This window comes from Balaenoptera acutorostrata, chromosome 7 (genome assembly GCF_949987535.1).
Source record: "Balaenoptera acutorostrata chromosome 7, mBalAcu1.1, whole genome shotgun sequence".
Taxonomy (NCBI): domain Eukaryota; kingdom Metazoa; phylum Chordata; class Mammalia; order Artiodactyla; family Balaenopteridae; genus Balaenoptera; species Balaenoptera acutorostrata.
In genome coordinates this window covers 34,112,815-34,130,195 of record NC_080070.1, presented here as the reverse complement: position 1 = coordinate 34,130,195, position 17,381 = coordinate 34,112,815, and the positions used below count along the sequence as shown (strand labels likewise).

Below are 17,381 nucleotides of genomic sequence, written 5' to 3'. Positions count from 1 at the left end.
ACCAGTAGCTGAGAGTGAGATCGGAATTAGTGAAAATGTAAGAGTAGTTCTATTATGTATGCCATAATACATAAATACATGTAAAAAGTTAAAGGAGCTTGTTTTATTATGCGGAAACGACAAGTAAGCAAAACAAAATTTATAATAAAATATTCTCTTTAATGCTCAGAATTCTAAAAATGTCTTGGCTGTAGATTGGGTTACCTGCCATTGCTTTATTACTATCCAATACATAGAAAGTGAAATTATTTATGGACAGAAACAGACTTTAAATTTTCATTTGGTAAAGGCAACAACGTTTCATTCAGTACAGACAAAAAACGTTTATAATTTACTTCTTGTTTAAAGTAGCCAGTTCAGAGTAAGCCAAAATTATCCCGGAGAATTGTTTATATTAAAAACAGGCTGAGAGTTGTTTGAACTGTCATCACCCCCCAGATTGGAAGATAAACATTCTTCTTGTCAAGATGTCTTCGGAAACCCCCTGTGCGGCTTCAAGGAAGACAAAACAAAGGTAAATAGTGTGCAACCCAAATCTTGCTTAACAGAATGATTTATCTTCAGGCCTACTAACCAGTGACAGGAGCACATCTAATTTTTTTCTAGTTGCTCCGGGTTTATTCATCCCTCTGAACCTAAATTCTGAGAGAAAGGAGTAGAGCGTTGCGTTTAAGACCTCGTACGCTGGCATCCATCGCACTGCAAATGAATTTTGGCTCGAGCTGAAGGTAAACTGCACAGTCACTTTGTGCCTCAGTTTCCCTTATCTATATAATGGAGACTGTTGAAGGAATTAGGTGAGATTATACAGACCTTGGAACAGTGCCTGACATACAGGAAACCCTCAACATATGTCAAGAGTTTCCCTCAGCGCGCCACTTGGCTTTTCTTTCTAAATATTAGCATAATATAAATGGCATCAGAACGTGAGGGGCAAGGGCCACGTGATCCTTCCACGAAAGCCACTTGTGGGGGCCTTCAGAGAGTTAGCATTAAGGCTGGGAAAAAAAGGCAAGCGCGCCCGCGGCTCGCGCGCGATTTCCCGCCGCGCCCGCGTCCCGGGCGACGGGCGAGCTCCAGGGGCGCCGGGGCCGCGGCGGCGGCAGCGGCGGCGCGAGCGGCGCCTCCGGGCCGGTGAATCATCCCTGCAGACACCGAGAGCCGCGGCAGCAGAGAGCAGCGCCGGAAAAATGGCTGAAGCGGGCACGGGCTTTCTGGAGCAGCTCAAGTCCTGCATAGTTTGGTCTTGGACTTATCTCTGGACCGTATGGTTCTTCATCGTCCTCTTCCTGGTCTACATCCTGCGGGTGCCCTTGAAAATCAACGACAATTTGAGCACAGGTAAGGCCCGGGCAGCCGGGCCCGCGGCGCTCGCCCCTCCCCCGCCCCGGAAAGTTAGTGCAACTCGCCCGGGGCCGCGACCAGCGGGGGCGGCCGGGCGCGCGCTCGAGGACGTGCCGGGTCCCGCGCACCGGATGCCCGCGGCCACCCGCGGCCACCCGCCAAGGACGCGGCGCCTCGGCTGGCGGGGTAGACGGGGCGTGCGAGGGCGGCTGGCGGCCTTCGCGGCTCCGCGGCCCGCCGACCCCGCGGAGGAGGAGCTGCGCCGGCAGGCGGGCCCGGCCAGCGGCTGCCGCTCCTGCGCCCGAGGTGCTCGTCGGGCGGCGACCGAGGAGACGGAGGTCGGGAGGGAGGGAGTCCCCGCGGACGCCCCCTTGGCTGTCTGCGCGTGAACCCCGAGGGCTCCTCAGATTTGTACCGTGTCGTTCCTCACACGCTGTCGGCTGCGGGTGCAGAGCGTCCGAAGTGTAGTCGGACGAGGCGTGCCTCCCGCTCCCGGCGCGACTCGGCCGGTCGCGGGCGCCCCCGTGAGGGTGCTGCTCAGGGGTGCCCAGCGGCGAAGCCCCCAGAAGGAGTCGACCCCGCACCTGGGGCCAGGACTGCCTGCCTGTGAGCCCCCTGAGTTGCGGGCGAAGAGGCGTCTCTGTCTTTTAGACGGGGAGAGGGTTTCTCGAAGGTACTATCAGGGCTATGGATGACGTGTCAGATTACCAGACGGAATGTCAAAGGGACAAAAGGAGAGACAGGAAATCTGGAATTTATGATGGTTTTAAATGGTCTTAGCCCTTCTCTCTCCCTTCTCCCCGTCTGCATAAGGCGTTGGTAACTAGTCATGTTCAGGATCTTAGATAAAGCTCCACATGCTAAGAAGTGAGCCCCGCCATGTCTCCTCTCCACGGTCGTAAGTGCAGAAGGTAATTAAACAGGATCTTAAACTTGCAGCCAGCCAACTGAATCATTAAAAAACAACCACAGAGAAAACTCACACCAACAGTGACACTCCGGAGACAAATCAAAAACGCAAAGTATATTTTGCAGGAAGGTTACAGTTCTTGAAGTCTGGAAATAGTTGTGGGACTCGTTAGAAAGGTCTTTTCTTTTTTAAAATTTCACAGTAATTTGAGAAATCCTTACAGTCTTAAATGAATACATATGTATTCTACCTAATGTGTGATTTACATACTCCGGGAGTCAGGGGTCTGGAAATGCATTTTCCTCTGTGTTGTTAACTGCACTAAAACAATTTTTAGAATGTTTGAGATAATGTAGTCATTTTGTTAGGTACTTGTGCTTTTATTTATTTATTTATTTTTAATTTTTAAATTTATTTATTTTTGGCTGCATTGGGTCTTTGTTGCTGCGCATGGGCTTTCTCTAGTTGCTGCGAGCGGGGGCTACTCTTCTTTGTGGTGTGCGGGCTTCTCATTGCGGTGGCTTCTCTTGTTGCAGAGCACGGGCTCTAGGTGCGCGGGCATCAGTAGTTGTGGCACGCGGGCTCAGTAGTTGTGGCGTGCAGGCTCAGTAGTTGTGGCGCGTGGGCTTAGTTGCTCCGCGGCATGTGGGATCTTCCCAGAGCAGGGCTCGAACCCATGTCCCCTGCATTGGCAGGTGGATTCTTAACCACTGTGCCACCAGGGGAGTCCCTACTTGTGCTTTTAAATACTAAACCTCATATACCTTGATTTCTTTAACTTGAACTCATGTTCATATTCACATTTGTTTCATAGTATCCCTTGAGATGGTACTCCTGGGGTACAGATAGGATTCTGCACCCTAGAATCATCTTGCCATTTTTATAGGAGCTGCTCAGCCCTTGGATTCAGTCATCCTAGTGATGATGGCTTTCTGGCTTTTCCATCTGTTAGAGTGGTTGCTTATCAGAGTATTCTTCCTTGCTTTTGATTTCCTTGCCTTTGGCAAATATATCTCTAAGATACCTTCACCTCGCGGCATGTGGGGTCTTAGTTCCATGTGGGATCTTAGTTCCCCAACCAGGGATGGAAACCGGGCGCCCTGCATTGGAAGGCAGGGTCTTAACCACTGGACCACTGGGGAAGTCCCCAAAGTTTTGTTATTTTAAGAAGTTGCTTGAATATATGAGGCCATGGAGTCTTATATTTATTGGTAAGTGGGTTTGATTTTTTTCTCCCAAAAAATTCATTGTAAGGTTTAAAAAATGTGAACGTTTCTCATTTAATACACATTTAAAATTTTTATTTCAGAACACACATTTGTAATACTACATTTTCTTAAAGTAGGTTAAATAATCATCTACGTGTATATATGTGTGCATGTGCCCATAAGTGCCACATACCAATGCTTTTTACAGAACAGGCAAGAAGCAAAATACCTATTGGGAATATGTGTAATTTTTAAAAATATATATTTATTTATTTATTTGGCCTCCCCGGGTCTTAATTGCAGGTCTTGGGATCTTCTTTGCCACATGCGGGATCTTTAGTTGTGGCATGCGGAATCTTTAGTTGCGGCATGAGGGAATCTTTTAGTTGCAGCTTTTGGGATTTGGTCCCTGACCAGGGATCGAACCCGGTCCCCCTGCATTGGGAGTGCGAAGTCTTGACCACTGCACCACCAGGGAAGTCCCAATATGTGTAATTTTTAAGGAAGAAAATTGTTAAGTCCTCTCCCAGCAACTTTAAATCTAGTATTTCTCACAAACCTTTGTTAATTAGCATTAGGATCATTTCTCATTTGGGCTTCTAAGAGATAGAGAAAATATGAAGATGAGAAATGAGATTCAGGCCGTCTGGGCTGAATCTCATCAGACACATGATAGAGGGAACCGGAGACTATTTATCCCAGTGATGCTGGACTTCTGTTTTCAGTGTGGTTTTACGTACATTTTAGTCATAAAAGAAGGTAAAGGAGAAGCACACAGAGAGTACATCTCTCTTTGCCACTTCTATGAGAAGGTAAGGGGAGAAGGGGACATTGGACCCTCCTATGGTGGAACTTGTCCTTTCAGGGAGATCTAAATGGGTTCTAATGGGACTAATTTTGCTGTTCCTAAGCGCTATGGTTCTTGCCTCTTCCTGTGATGATGAAAGCACATGTCCCTGGAGAGGCTGCTGAATCTAGAGCTGCTTTTAGGAAGCCGTGGGTGGCTCAGGCCTCCTTCCTTAGGGAAGCTGACACCATTGACTGATTTGCTGATATTGAAAAATCCTTGCATCCCTGGGATAAATTCCACCTGATCATGGTGTATGATCCTTTTAATGTATTGTTGGATTTAGTTTGCTAGCATTTTGTTGAGGATTTTTGCGTCTATGTTCATCAGTGATATTGGCCTGTAATTTCCTTTTTTTGTGATATCTTTGTATGGTTTTTTTTTAAATTTTTGAACATTATTCTATTTATTTTTTTATACAGCAGGTTCTTATTAGTCATCCATTTTATACACATCAGTGTATACATGTCAATCCCAATCTCCAAATTCATCACACCACCACCCCCACACCCCACCGCTTTCCCCCCTTGGTGTCCATATACATTTTGATCCATTTTTAGGGGTAGAATTTTAAAGAAGGCTATCCTTCTGGTCCGTACTGTGCAGCAAATTTAATACAAAGGATGTTAAAAGTCAAAAATTGATTGCATTGGGAGCCAATTTGTGTAACATAACCTGAAACTTCAAACAAGGGAATTTGCAGAGTTAAGTGCCTCATATTATCTGTAAGGATGGCACTTGGGGTTCTACCAACACGGAAAAAGTTCTTGTCTGTCTGGAAGGATAGAGTAATAGAAGAAATACTTTGCTGGGACATTTTTAAGAACAATATTGTCAGGCATTATGAAACTTAACAGAAACATAATTTCAAGTGATTAGAAATACTTAAGCACAATTAATTTAGTTCATGTATTTGTATATTCCCTTCTATAACTATAGAAACCATTTCTAAGTTTATATGAGAAGCCAGAGTGAACATAGTGTTAGTGTTATAGAAACAAGCTTTATGGCCAATTTTACTGAAGTACTTCTTTCTCCATAAAGTACTGTATATATATTGAAAGAAAAAAATACCAGCTGTGATGAGATGAAAGGAGCATTGGATTTAGAAGATTTGAGTTCAAATTCCAGGTTGCCAATTGTTGGATAACTTGGACAAATTACTTTGTAAGACTCTTTCCTCATTTATATTATGAGGAGAGTAATCTCTATTTCATAGTTTTATTTTGAACTGTAAATGAGATAACCTTTAGCACTGAGCCTTGAGCACAGCACAAAAATATTAGCAATCGTATATCATGTACCTGGTTGTTCTAGTCCATTTCACTGACTCTGAACTGTGTTCATTCATTGGTGAATTCATTCATCCACTGGTTTGTTTATTCATTCATTTGGAGTGGCAGATGCCAGTAAAATTGAAGTTACATTATTCCTGTTAATTATTATTTGGACACACAGTCTCACGTCAGTTATTTTTCTCCCAGTTTCTGCACTTGCTTTCTGTGCTGAACAATGAACATCCTCTAATTTACTGCCTTGTTCACTAGTGCTTCTAGGTATATTTTGTTCCCTATGATTAAGGATCATGCATGGTAGAAGTCACATCTTAAAAATAAGATCGAGTGAAAATCTGTTGGTTGGAACTAGAAGGGATGAGGAACTAACGTTTACTGAGTTCTTAAATGAGCCAGGCTCTGTGCTGCCTGCTTTATCATTGGTTGTTAGGCTCCCTGGGCTTGTCTACGAGTCTGGTTATATCCCATATAAACAGCTATATAACTGATATTCTCTTTGTACATGTGGAATGAAAATTGTTCAAAGCAGAACAAGTATTGTTATAATACTAGTTGTCCTGTTAAAGAAAGCAACACAAATGAACTCATTAAAACATGTATTTTGATGGGAAAGCAACTTTATGAATGAGGATGAGAACTTGGTGGGAACTCTTGGAAGGGACTGTTTCTTGAGTATACTTGGAAGAGCTTGAGAGCAGGAATTATGACTTTTTCATCTTTGTATTTCCATCATATGGTCATTGGTCGTGATGATACATGAAAAGATGAATGCATGAATAACCTTGGGTGTTTTTAAGGCTTTCCAAGATCGATGGCACTGGTGGTCCTTTTCTTAGTTCACTTTACCACCTAAGGTTTTCTTTACCTCAGTTCAGAGGTGTATTGCTAATGCTCAGCACTCAAGGCTGGGCTTGTTATTTGGCTCACAAATGAAACTCAGAGAGATAGAAGGAATGTAAATTGGCGCAGCCACTGTGGGAAACAGTATGGATGTTTCTCAAAAACTAAAAATAGAACTAACATATGACCCAGCAATTCCACTCCTGGGTATATATCAGAAAAGAACAAAAACACTAACTCAGAAAGATACATGCACCCCAATGTTCATAGCAGCATTATTTACAATTGCCAAGATATGGAAGCAACCCAAATGTCCATCATCAGATGAATGGATAAAGCAGTGGTATATATATATATATATACAATGAAATACTATTCAGCCATAAAAAAATGAAATTTTGCCATTTGTAGCAGCATGGGTGGACTTGGAGGGCATGATGCTAAGTAAAATAAGTCAGAGAAAGACAAATACTGTATGATATCACTTATATGTGGAATCTAAAAAATACAGCAAACTAGTGAATATAACAAAAAAGAAGCAGACTCATAGATATAGAGAACAAACTAGTGGTTATCAGTGGGGAGAGGGAAGGAGGAAGGGGAAGGGGCAATATAAGGGTGGGAGAGTGGGAGGCACAAACTATTGAGTGTAAGGCTCAAGGATGTATTGTACAACAGGGGGGATATAGCCAATATGTTGTAATAACTGTAAATGGAAATTACCTTTAAAAATTGTATTAAAAATAAATAAATTAATTAAAAATATAAATTAAAAGAAAGAATATCTAAGAATTGCACTAAGCAGGATAATGAACTATTGGATTGTTTGTAGCCACACTACTGAATGTCTGTTTGTTGTAATCATGAAATAATATCTGCCAACATCCTTATTGTATTTGAGATGTCATAGTAAAGATATCTATAAAGCATTTTGAGTTTCCTGGTAGAGAGGGCATATGTAATGAAATTCGTTTTTTATGTTACAGTGGATCAGGGCAGTTTCTCATGTGTTATAGTTAGCAGTCATTCAAATATGGCAGGCTTTCCTGCACTACCTGCTGTGCTAAAATAAGAAACTGACAGGGCCATTCAGCTCTAGCAGTATGTCATACTAGCTGTGGCTGAGGCCAAAAGAGTCACTGTTTTAATTGTAGTTACTAAATCTCTCAGCAAAATAAGGCAACATTTATCTGTGGGAATATTTGTTTTCCCTCTGAATTTTAAGAAATTGAAGGTGTACTAGTAACAAGGATACTCTGTGGAGAACCCTAACTTTGTTCCATAAGTTGACTTCCAAATCTAATAAAGGATCTTGGTTAAGTGTCACTCTTTCTGAAATTTTGAGCAAGCCTGTAGAGAACTTTAAAGGAATCTCTTAGGTCAGTGAGCAAGGACTCTTTTTTTTTTTTTTTTTTTTTTTTTTTTTTTTTTTAGTAAGAAAGCTTAACAATTTAAAATAGCATGTGGGCTTCCCTGGTGGCACAGTGGTTGGGAATCCGCCTGCCAATGCAGGGGACACGGGTTCAAGCCCCAGCCCGGGAAGATCCCACATGCCGTGGAGCAACTAAGCCTGCGAACCACAACTACTGAGCCCACGTGCCACAACTACTGAGGCCCACGCGCCTAGAGCCCGAGCTCCTCAACAAGAGAAGCCACTGCAATGAGAAGCCCGCGCACCACAACGAAGAGTAGGCCCTGCTCGCCACAACCAGAGAAAAGCGTGCACGCAGCCATGAAGACCCAATGCAGCCAAAACCAATAAATAAATAAAAATAAATAAATTTATTTAAAAAATAAAAAATTGTAAAAAATAAAATAGCATGAACAGTTGACATGCTCTGAGGCATAAAAGTCTTGAAAAAAGGAAGTGGCTTTTAAAAATAAGCAGTTTGAATCTGAATCTACGTGTAATCTAGAATTAGAGGGGGTTTTGCTTTGTTTTATTTTGAAGTCAGTTGTAATACCATTCTAAAATGTTATTTTATTAGCAGTAGGTAATAGTAGAATGCTTACATTTCTTCCCTCTGTTAAGCTTTTCCAGTTTCTAGTCTCCTTCTCTTGGAAATGAGAGAATGAAATTTACTTCCCCACAGAATTGATCTTTTTCATTTATTTGATAGGTGCTGTTTATTGGGCATTACTAATAGAACTAACAAAATAATGCTCTTGGGGTGTTTTGCAATTTATTACACCCACTTGACTCAATTGGTGCCCTTTCCGTGACATATATGTAGATTCTGGTTAGTGTCACGTAGTAAGAACTGGTGTGATCTGGTTTGTACTTTTCGCCTGGGCATTGCTGGAAGGGGAGGGGAATTGCTATCCTCTATCATTGACATCTTTTATTTAAAATAAAACAAATTTTGCTTATCTCAGTTCAGGCTCAGAGTACTTGACATTATGGTTTAGAGAGAAACCTTTTTCTTAGCTTATTTGGCTCTTTTAGCAAGGACAGTGTTTTTAATTGCACCCTTAAATTTGAGAGATAAGTCTGAGAGGCTAAATTACAGTTTTTAAATATTAGAAACTTGCTTTTCAATTGTTTTTTCTCCAAACTGGAAGTTGTATATGCATTATCATTCAGTAAAAGCCTGAATATAGCAAATCTAATCAATTGGAGAAGGTTATTAACTTAAGAATAAGTTTTTTTCTTTTACATTATTTGAATAATCAGTTTCTTCAAGGGAAAGTACAGAAATGATGACAACATAACATAAATTAAGTCTGAGCAAAGATATGCAGACATAAATTAGTTTTAGCTGTAAAAGTATTCCTAAAAATGTTTGGTTTTTACACAAACAGGGTTGTTTTTTTTTATTGCGTTGCCTCAGAAAATAATGTAACAGTTAATTTCTGGTAGATTTTAAAAACAGTTAAAAGAATTTTAATTCCTAAAAATGATCATTTTTAGTTTTAACCATGACAGTGTATGTGATGGAGAAGAGTAATTTAAATATTTAAAAAATATAAGACAAATAACGTGTTACTCTTCAGGGTGGTGAGGAACTAAATTCAAAGCTTGCATGAAAACTGACCAGCTGCTAAGAGAAAACAAAGATTTATTATTGCTCAGTCCAAAGGGAAAACTTAAATGATATTAGTAAGTACAGTGATTGCAGGCTGGGAATAGCCGGGGAAATGGAGTTGTGTAACAGTTGTCACAGGCAAGGGCTTTTCTCTACCACGTCTTGAACATTATAACCATCTGTTGTCTCATGTCTAGCTCACTTTCTAGGAACAAACATGAGCTAATAGTGAAATATAAAATCCTTTTTAATGTATATTATTCTGTTTGTAACAGCTGCAAAAACAAAAGAAGATATGAAAATATTTAGATATTAAGACAGTATTTTATTAATGCATTATATGCCATTGTTAGTCATTTATTATTTTGATAAAATGTGTTATATTTCATTAAAAATATGCTATTGATACATGAATGCTATTGATACTTGGCTTTACAGAAATCTCCTTTTAGCATTGACTAGTGGCAGCTAGACAGTGTCAATCCTTTCAAATTGCTTTTCTTTAAATAGTTTAGGCAAGGCAAAGTTCACATGTACTCCTAGGCAGGAAGCCCAACTGTATTTGTGAAATGACATTACGTTATTTCCACTTTGTATTTAGATGGAAACTGCTCTCTCCCAATCTTGGCACATTGCTTTCACCTCTTTTCTTAGAGGCACCAGAGAACAAGTAACTGTTGCTTGCAGCACAAGGTTGTGTGCCCATGTTTAACCTGCCCTAATTTTCTTACCTCAGGGTGCAGCAAATTATCCCAAATGGGGTGGTAAAATTCTCAAATCAATGAAAAATTAATGTATCATGTGTTACTGTTAGAGATAAGATGAGTGTTAGTAAATCAAACCACCCATGATGTGATAAAGTGTTGCAAATTATCAAGGGATTCACTTTGCTGCTTATGAGTTTGCATCATTCCTATTGCCTTTTTTTTGCCACTGTTACAAAGTAACTCAAATAAACCTGGATGTCTCAGGCTATACTGGCCTGGAAGTGTAAGACAGAGGATATATTAGAATGAATAAACAGTAACAATTCTGAGCCCACAGGGTGCAGCGGGGCTACTGTGCCCCTAATGACAGCTGTTAATGCCCACTCTTGTCCATGAGTGCTCCAGGGGGCGCTATTGTTACTTCTGGCTCCTGGTGCTCAGGACCGCTGTCCCTTCTTCCCCTCTCACTGGTACCCATTGTTGAGGACATTAAAGAGTGGCTTTGGTCAGGCAGACTGTGCATATCGTCATCCTGGGGGCAGGTTCCAGCTGGTCCAGTCAGTGTTATAGGAGGCCCGTCAGTCTCAGCTAATTGTGTAAATTGTATCCAGCCTTGCCACTCCTGAATTACTGACCGCCCTAATGTATAATCATGCCCTTACCACATTTTAGCACAAGGTCAATATGGGTTCAAGGCATGTACCAGTTCTGTGATCATAACACTATTTACCTTATTTAAAGCTGAAGATAATAGGATTGTTATGTGGATATAATGAAATAATGAGTAAAACCTTAGCATAGTGCCTCGCACAATCTAATGCTTAATATATTTTAGATGTTTAGTTGTAGCTGTTTTTGCTGCTACCACTGTAATATTGGCCTTGTTCTATAATTCTCAGTGCCTGACTCAATCAGCTTTTTCTCTTGAGTCAGTTTTTAGACTGGTAGTTTATTTTCCCTCCCCTCCCTCCCTCCCTTCTTTCCTTCCTCCCTCCCTCCCTCCCTTCCTTCCTTCCTCTCTCCCTTCCTTCCTTCCTCTCTCTCTTCCTCCCTCCCTCTCTCTCTCTTTCTTTCTTTCTTTCTTTCTTTCTCTCTCTGTCTCTCTTCCCTTCCTTCCTTCTTCTGTTCTCCTTCTTCATTGTTATTTACACATTTGTTTTCTATATATTTTCTGTTTCCCTTCAAATTTTAGGAGAAATTTATGACAGTAGTTATAGGAACTCCATTCCTGGTCAGGATGAACAAGCTTTTTATGATGATTAAAAAAATTTTTTTTTATACAGCAGGTTCTTATTAGTTACCTATTTTATACATATCAGTGTATACATGTCAATCCCAATCTCCCAGTTCATCCCACCACCACCCCCACTTTCGCGCCTTGATGTCCATACGTTTGTTCTCTACATCTGTGTCTCTATTTCTGCCCTGCAAACCGGTTATGATGATTTCTTACTTTTTTTCCTTAACTCTTTGTACTCTGTTGACCATTTTCATAATTTTCCTGGAACTGCTTAAACCTCATGGGTAATTTCAAAGCCAAATTCACTAATCTCTTTCCAGATCTTGTTCTTATTGATTTGTTGTAGAAAAGGACTTTTTATGTTGAACCTCTAGTCTCTTACCATCAAATAATAAATCCACTGAGTCATACTGTTAGCAAGTTCCACTACATGGTGTGGGTGTGGAGGAAAAGAAAGATGACAAAGATGTGGTCCCTATCCTCAAGGTACTTAGTGCAGAGAGGGAAAGAGAAACAGGCACATTACCAGCTCTAATCCAAAGTGAAATGTGTGGAATACAAAGGAGCAAATGAATACAAAACAAGGGGATGAAAGAAAGCTTTAAATTCATGGTGGTAGTTTTTGAGTTTTCAGTTGCTCTCAGAACCCCTAGGCTAATGGAACTGTATTAACAAAGGAGTGTCATATTGCTTGGTGCTTTCAGAAAACTGCATGTGTGGCTGAAGAGAGAGTTAAAAAGGGAGCAAAGTGAGAATATGTTGGGGTTAAACTGGAGTTCATTGTGAAGGATTTTAAAAATTTGAAAAAACTTCTAATTATGGCATATTTTACCCATAAAGAAAAGGACAAGAAATAATATATTGGGGTGACCCCCTACCTGTATTTAAACATTATTTATGTTAACATTTTACCGTAAGTATTAATATTGTTTTTTATTTCTCTATTTTTAACATAAATATATAAACTATATTTTGTAGAATACCTTTAGATTTACAGAATATTACTAAAATAGTACAGAGTTCCCATATACCTAACATCCAGTTTCCCCTATTACTAATATCTTACATTATTATGGTACATTTGTTTCAAGTAAGGAACCAATATTGACACATCATTTTTTAAAAATTATTTTATTGAAGTATAGTTGATTTACAATGTTGTGTTAGTTTCTGGTTTACAGCAAATGATTCAGATATATATATCTGAATATATATATGTAATAGTTTGCATTTGCTAATCCCAAACTCCAGTCCATCCCTCCCGCACCTCCCCTTCCCCATGGCAACCACAAGTCTGTTCTCTATGGCTGTGAGTCTGTTTCTGTTTCATAGATAAATTCATTTGTGACACATCATTTTTAATTGAAGTCTATACTTCATTCAGATTTCCTTAGTTTTTACCAAATGTCCTTTTACTATGTTCCAGGATTCCATCCAGTATACCACACTACATTGTTGTCATGTCTCCTTAGACTTCTTTTGGCTGTGACAGTGTTTCATATTTTTCTTGTTTTTGATGACCTTGATAGTTTTGGGGAGTATTGGTTAGGTGTTTTGTAGACTCTCCCTGAACTGGGATATGTCAGGAGTTTTTCTCATGATTTTTCTGGGATTATGGATTTGGGGAGGGAGGACCACAGAGGTAAAATGCCATTTTCATTACATATCATGGGTACATACCATCAATTTGATTTGTCACTGTTGATGTTGACCTTGATCACCTGACTGAGGTGGTTTAGTGTTTGTCAAGTTCTACACTGTAAAGCTACTCCCCTCTCCCCTTCAAATACTGTACTCTTAAAATGGAAGTCACTTTGCACAGCCCATGCTTCTGGAGTGAAGTTTTGCTTCCCTTTGTAAAAATAAACAGAGACCACCCAAAAGGAATAAGTAAAGGCTATTTATTCAGAGCTTGCTATAGCAAGGAAGAACTTCACCAAGAATTGCTCACCATTTTGGAAACTCAGGACTCCAATAGCAATACCATTTGTAGTATCTGAGTCACTAATATGACATACTTGTATCGGCCTGCCTTGATAGTTGTTGCATTCATGGTGATGCTATGTAAGGGTACAAGTGTCTGTCTACTTCATTAAATGTTTTACCAAAGTCATGAAAACATGTGCATTCTGAATACAATTGTATTATTTTAAACGGGGCCAGGACAAGGGTGGGCATGTGAGGTGCCTGGGTGCAGAATTTAAGGAGCTGCTCTCTCTCAGTCCTGCAGGTGCAGTTTCAGCATTTGCATGACTTTGCCTTAAATTTTATACCCTAGGTGCCTTGCTCACCTTATCCCAGTCCTGCCCTTGATTACAAATTGTGTTCTGTTTACTTCTTCTTTATATTAGAGTTAGGATATTATATTGGTTATTTTTGAAATTTATGTGTGAGAGTAGGTAGATTATTAAGTTTGTTACAGGATAGAAAGAGGGTGTTTAAAATTAGTTTTTATAAAATGTGTTAGATCTGATTGGACCGAGAACCACTGCTGCAGGGCACATATTTGGAAGTGTCCCTTCCTTAGCCATATCAGCATCTTCAATTTTACTGGATATTGCCAGATTAATTTACATGTGATTGTATTAGTCAGAGATTGCTGCAGTAATGCTACATAAAACAAAACAAAACAAAAGAAAACACTTTAAAACTTAGTGGCTTAACACAATAAGTGTTTATTTTTCCCTGTTGCAACTCAAATGTGCTTGGCTAGATTCCTGACTCCAGACACCGGGCTCCAGGCTCCAGGCTGCAGATTAGGTTAAGGTCGGATTCAGGTCTGCTCCATGTCTCTCATTCTCTTGGACAAATAGCTACCCAATCTTCTCATGCAACATGGCAAGAGCAAAAAGAAGGCAAGTAGAAATATGTAAAACCTCATGTGGGTCATATCTAGAACTGGCCTACTGTCTACTTCTCTATCACTTCTGCCTACTTTCCATTGGTGAGAGCAAGTCATAAGCCCAACATCTGTGGGGTAGGGAAGTATACTCTGCTTATTCTGCAGAGCCATCTGGAAAAGTCTGGATCATAATTCCAATACAAGGAGGGTATGAAGAGTTATGACCAATGATTCAGTTTACTACAATGGTTGTACCATTATATACTCTACCAGTCATGTAAGCAAGCTTCTATTTCTCAGCATCTTCAAGATCTTGATGTTACCAGACTTCAACATTTTTGCTAGTTTGATGCGTGCCAAATGACATATTGTTATTTTAATTTGCATTTCCAATTGTATATGTCTATTCAAAATATTTACTATATACTTGTTTTTAAAGATTAGTTTTTCTTCCACTATAAAGTCAGTTGATAAGAATAATAAAATCTTTTTGTGATGAAAACATAAGTTTGGAATATGAGATGATGGTTGTAATTAGTTACAAACTCTAGCAACCAATTTCTATTCTTTTGCTTACATGATGTCAAATATTCTGAAGAATATTAAAAATGTCTATACTCTTTTTTTAAAATAAATTTATTTATTTATTTATTTATTTTTGGCTGTGTTGGGTCTTTGTTGCTGCACGCGGGTTTTCTCTAGTTGCGGTGAGCGGGGCTACTCTTCATTGCCGTGCGTGGGCTTCTCATTGCAGTGGCTTCTCTTGTTGTGGAGCACAGGCTCTAGGCGCGCGGGCTTCAGTAGTTGTGGCTCGTGGGCTCTAGAGCGCAGGCTCAGTAGTTGTGGCACACGGACTTAGTTGCCCCTCAGCATGTGTGATCTTCCCGGACCAGGGCTTGAACCCGTGTCCCCTGCACTGGCAGGCGGATTCTTAACCACTGCACCACCAGGGAAGCCCTATACTCTGTTTTTGAAAGACCCTTTTAGTTCTGACATTATGATTCTGTGGACCTGGTGCATTTACAATTTTCTTTCTACTTAGTAATCTAATTCTGTTGAATCCATTTAGTAAGTCAGGTATACGTTATGTATTCCAAACTACTCTTTTGAAAATGTGACTGGTTATTACAGAATATGCTGATGTTGTGAGTTTCAGTAAACGGATTTCTGGGGTGTTTCTCTGGGAAGAGTGCTTCCTCTTTACTGGCACTGCTCCATCTGGAGGCAGCGCTTACCGGTGGACTCCATCCAGGTGAGAGAGGCGTGGGGAGGAAGAAAGGCACCCACAGAGTTTCTGCCTTGTATTGGGTGGGCCAAAAAGTTCCTTTGGCTTTTCAGTAAAAAAAAAAAGACACATTTTTTCATTTTCACCAAGAAGTTTATTGGACAATGTATTCACCGTTTTGTTCCACTACTTTCTGCCATTTTTCAGGCAACTTCGTAATTCCATCTTCCCAAAACTATTTATCTTTTTGAGCAAAGAACTGGTCCAGGTGCCTTTTACAGTCTTTCAGGGAATTGAAATTTTCTCCATTAAGAGAATATTGCAAAGACCGAAATAAATGGATATCTGAAGGTGCAATGTCTGATGAATATGGTGGATGAATCAGAACTTCCCAGCTAAGCTGTAACAGTTTTTGCCTGGTCATCAAAGAAACATGCAGTCTTGCATTATCCTGATGGAAGAGTATGCGTTTTCTGTTGACTAATTCTGGACGCTTTTCGTCAAGTGCTGTTTTCACTTGGTCTAACTGAGAGCAGTACTTGTTGGAATTAATCATTTGGTTTTCCGGAAGGAGCTCTGTATAATAGAGGACTCCCTTCCAGTCCCACCATATACACAACATCACCTCCTTTGGATGAAGACTGGCCTTTGGTGTGGTTGGTGGTGGTTCATTTCGCTTGCCCCACGATCTCTTCCATTCCACATTATTGTACAGTATCCACTTTTCATCGCCCATCACAATTTGTTTTAAAAATGGAACATTTTCATTATGTTTAAGTAGAGAATTGCATGTGGAAATACGGTCAAGAAGGTTTTTTTCACTTAACTTATGTGGAACCCAAGCATCAAAGCGATTAACATAACCAAGCTGGTGCAAATGATTTTCAGCGCTTGATTTGGATATTTTGAGTATGTCGGCTATCTCCTGCATGGTATAACATTGATTGTTCTCAATTAATGTCTCGATTTGATCGCTGTCAACTTCAACTGGTCTACCCGACTGTGGAGCATTGTCCAGTGAGAAATCTCCAACACGAAACTTCACAAACCACTTTTGACATGTTTGATCAGTCACAGCACCTTCTCCAAACACTGCACAAAACTATTTTTGTGTTTCAGTTGAGTTTTTACCTTTCTTGAAATAAAAAAGCATAATATGCTGAAAATGTTGCTTTTTTTTCTTCCATCTTCAATATTAAAATGGCTACACAAAAATTCACCAATTTTGATGTCTTTTTTAAAAATGCACACTGATATGACAGCTGTCACTTACAATCTAACGAAATTGTTTTGAATGAAGTTAAAGACAACTAAGCGCTTCTAGAGCCATCTTACGGAAAAATACAAATGAAACTTTTGGCCAACCCAATACATATAATCCCATTTATACCGGATCAGACAGGTTAGTGCTAGAATGGTGGTGTTTTTAGAGAAGCACAGGCCATTACTGACAACAATAACAAAAATGAGTGGAAAAGAATTTCATTCTATACTGTTATTTCTTAATGGAGATAGAATTCATAACCCCAGTGCATTTCTAGTGTCCGCTTTGTCTGTTGTTCCTCAGATATCACCCTGCCCTTTGTTCTCTCTCCTGTTCCCAGTCAGCCAGGACTTTTACTCTCCTTACTCTCTTCAGCCTCAGTGTATTATTGCAGAGATTGACTCTTCAGTGGCCCTTTTCTCTCTTTCTACTGTCTCAGGTCCCCTCTTGTCTCTTAGGTCTAGTGCTTCTCTGCCCATTTTTTATTCTGCATCACAAAAAGCCTGGGGACAGTGGACTAGGAGAGTCTCTCTCTTGGATTGTGAGGCTGGTGGAGTGAAGGTCTGGGGAGAGTATTGATTTGGATTTTCTTTGGCGGGCTGTGGACAGAGTGAGGACATCTATGCACAGGCC

General features: G+C 40.2%; 1 protein-coding gene across 7 annotated transcripts in view; it reads left to right on the top strand.

The window, feature by feature from the left end:
• The first annotated feature begins 1,190 nt into the window (after positions 1–1,190).
• Positions 1,191–17,381, top strand: part of ST7 (suppression of tumorigenicity 7) — a 261,269-nt gene continuing 245,078 nt past the window's right edge. For all 7 annotated transcript variants that reach the window (XM_057550035.1, XM_057550032.1, XM_057550033.1 and 4 more), the window contains exon 1: positions 1,191–1,341. In XM_057550035.1, the coding sequence (XP_057406018.1) occupies positions 1,191–1,341 (151 nt within the window). The remainder of the gene's footprint in view (positions 1,342–17,381) is intronic.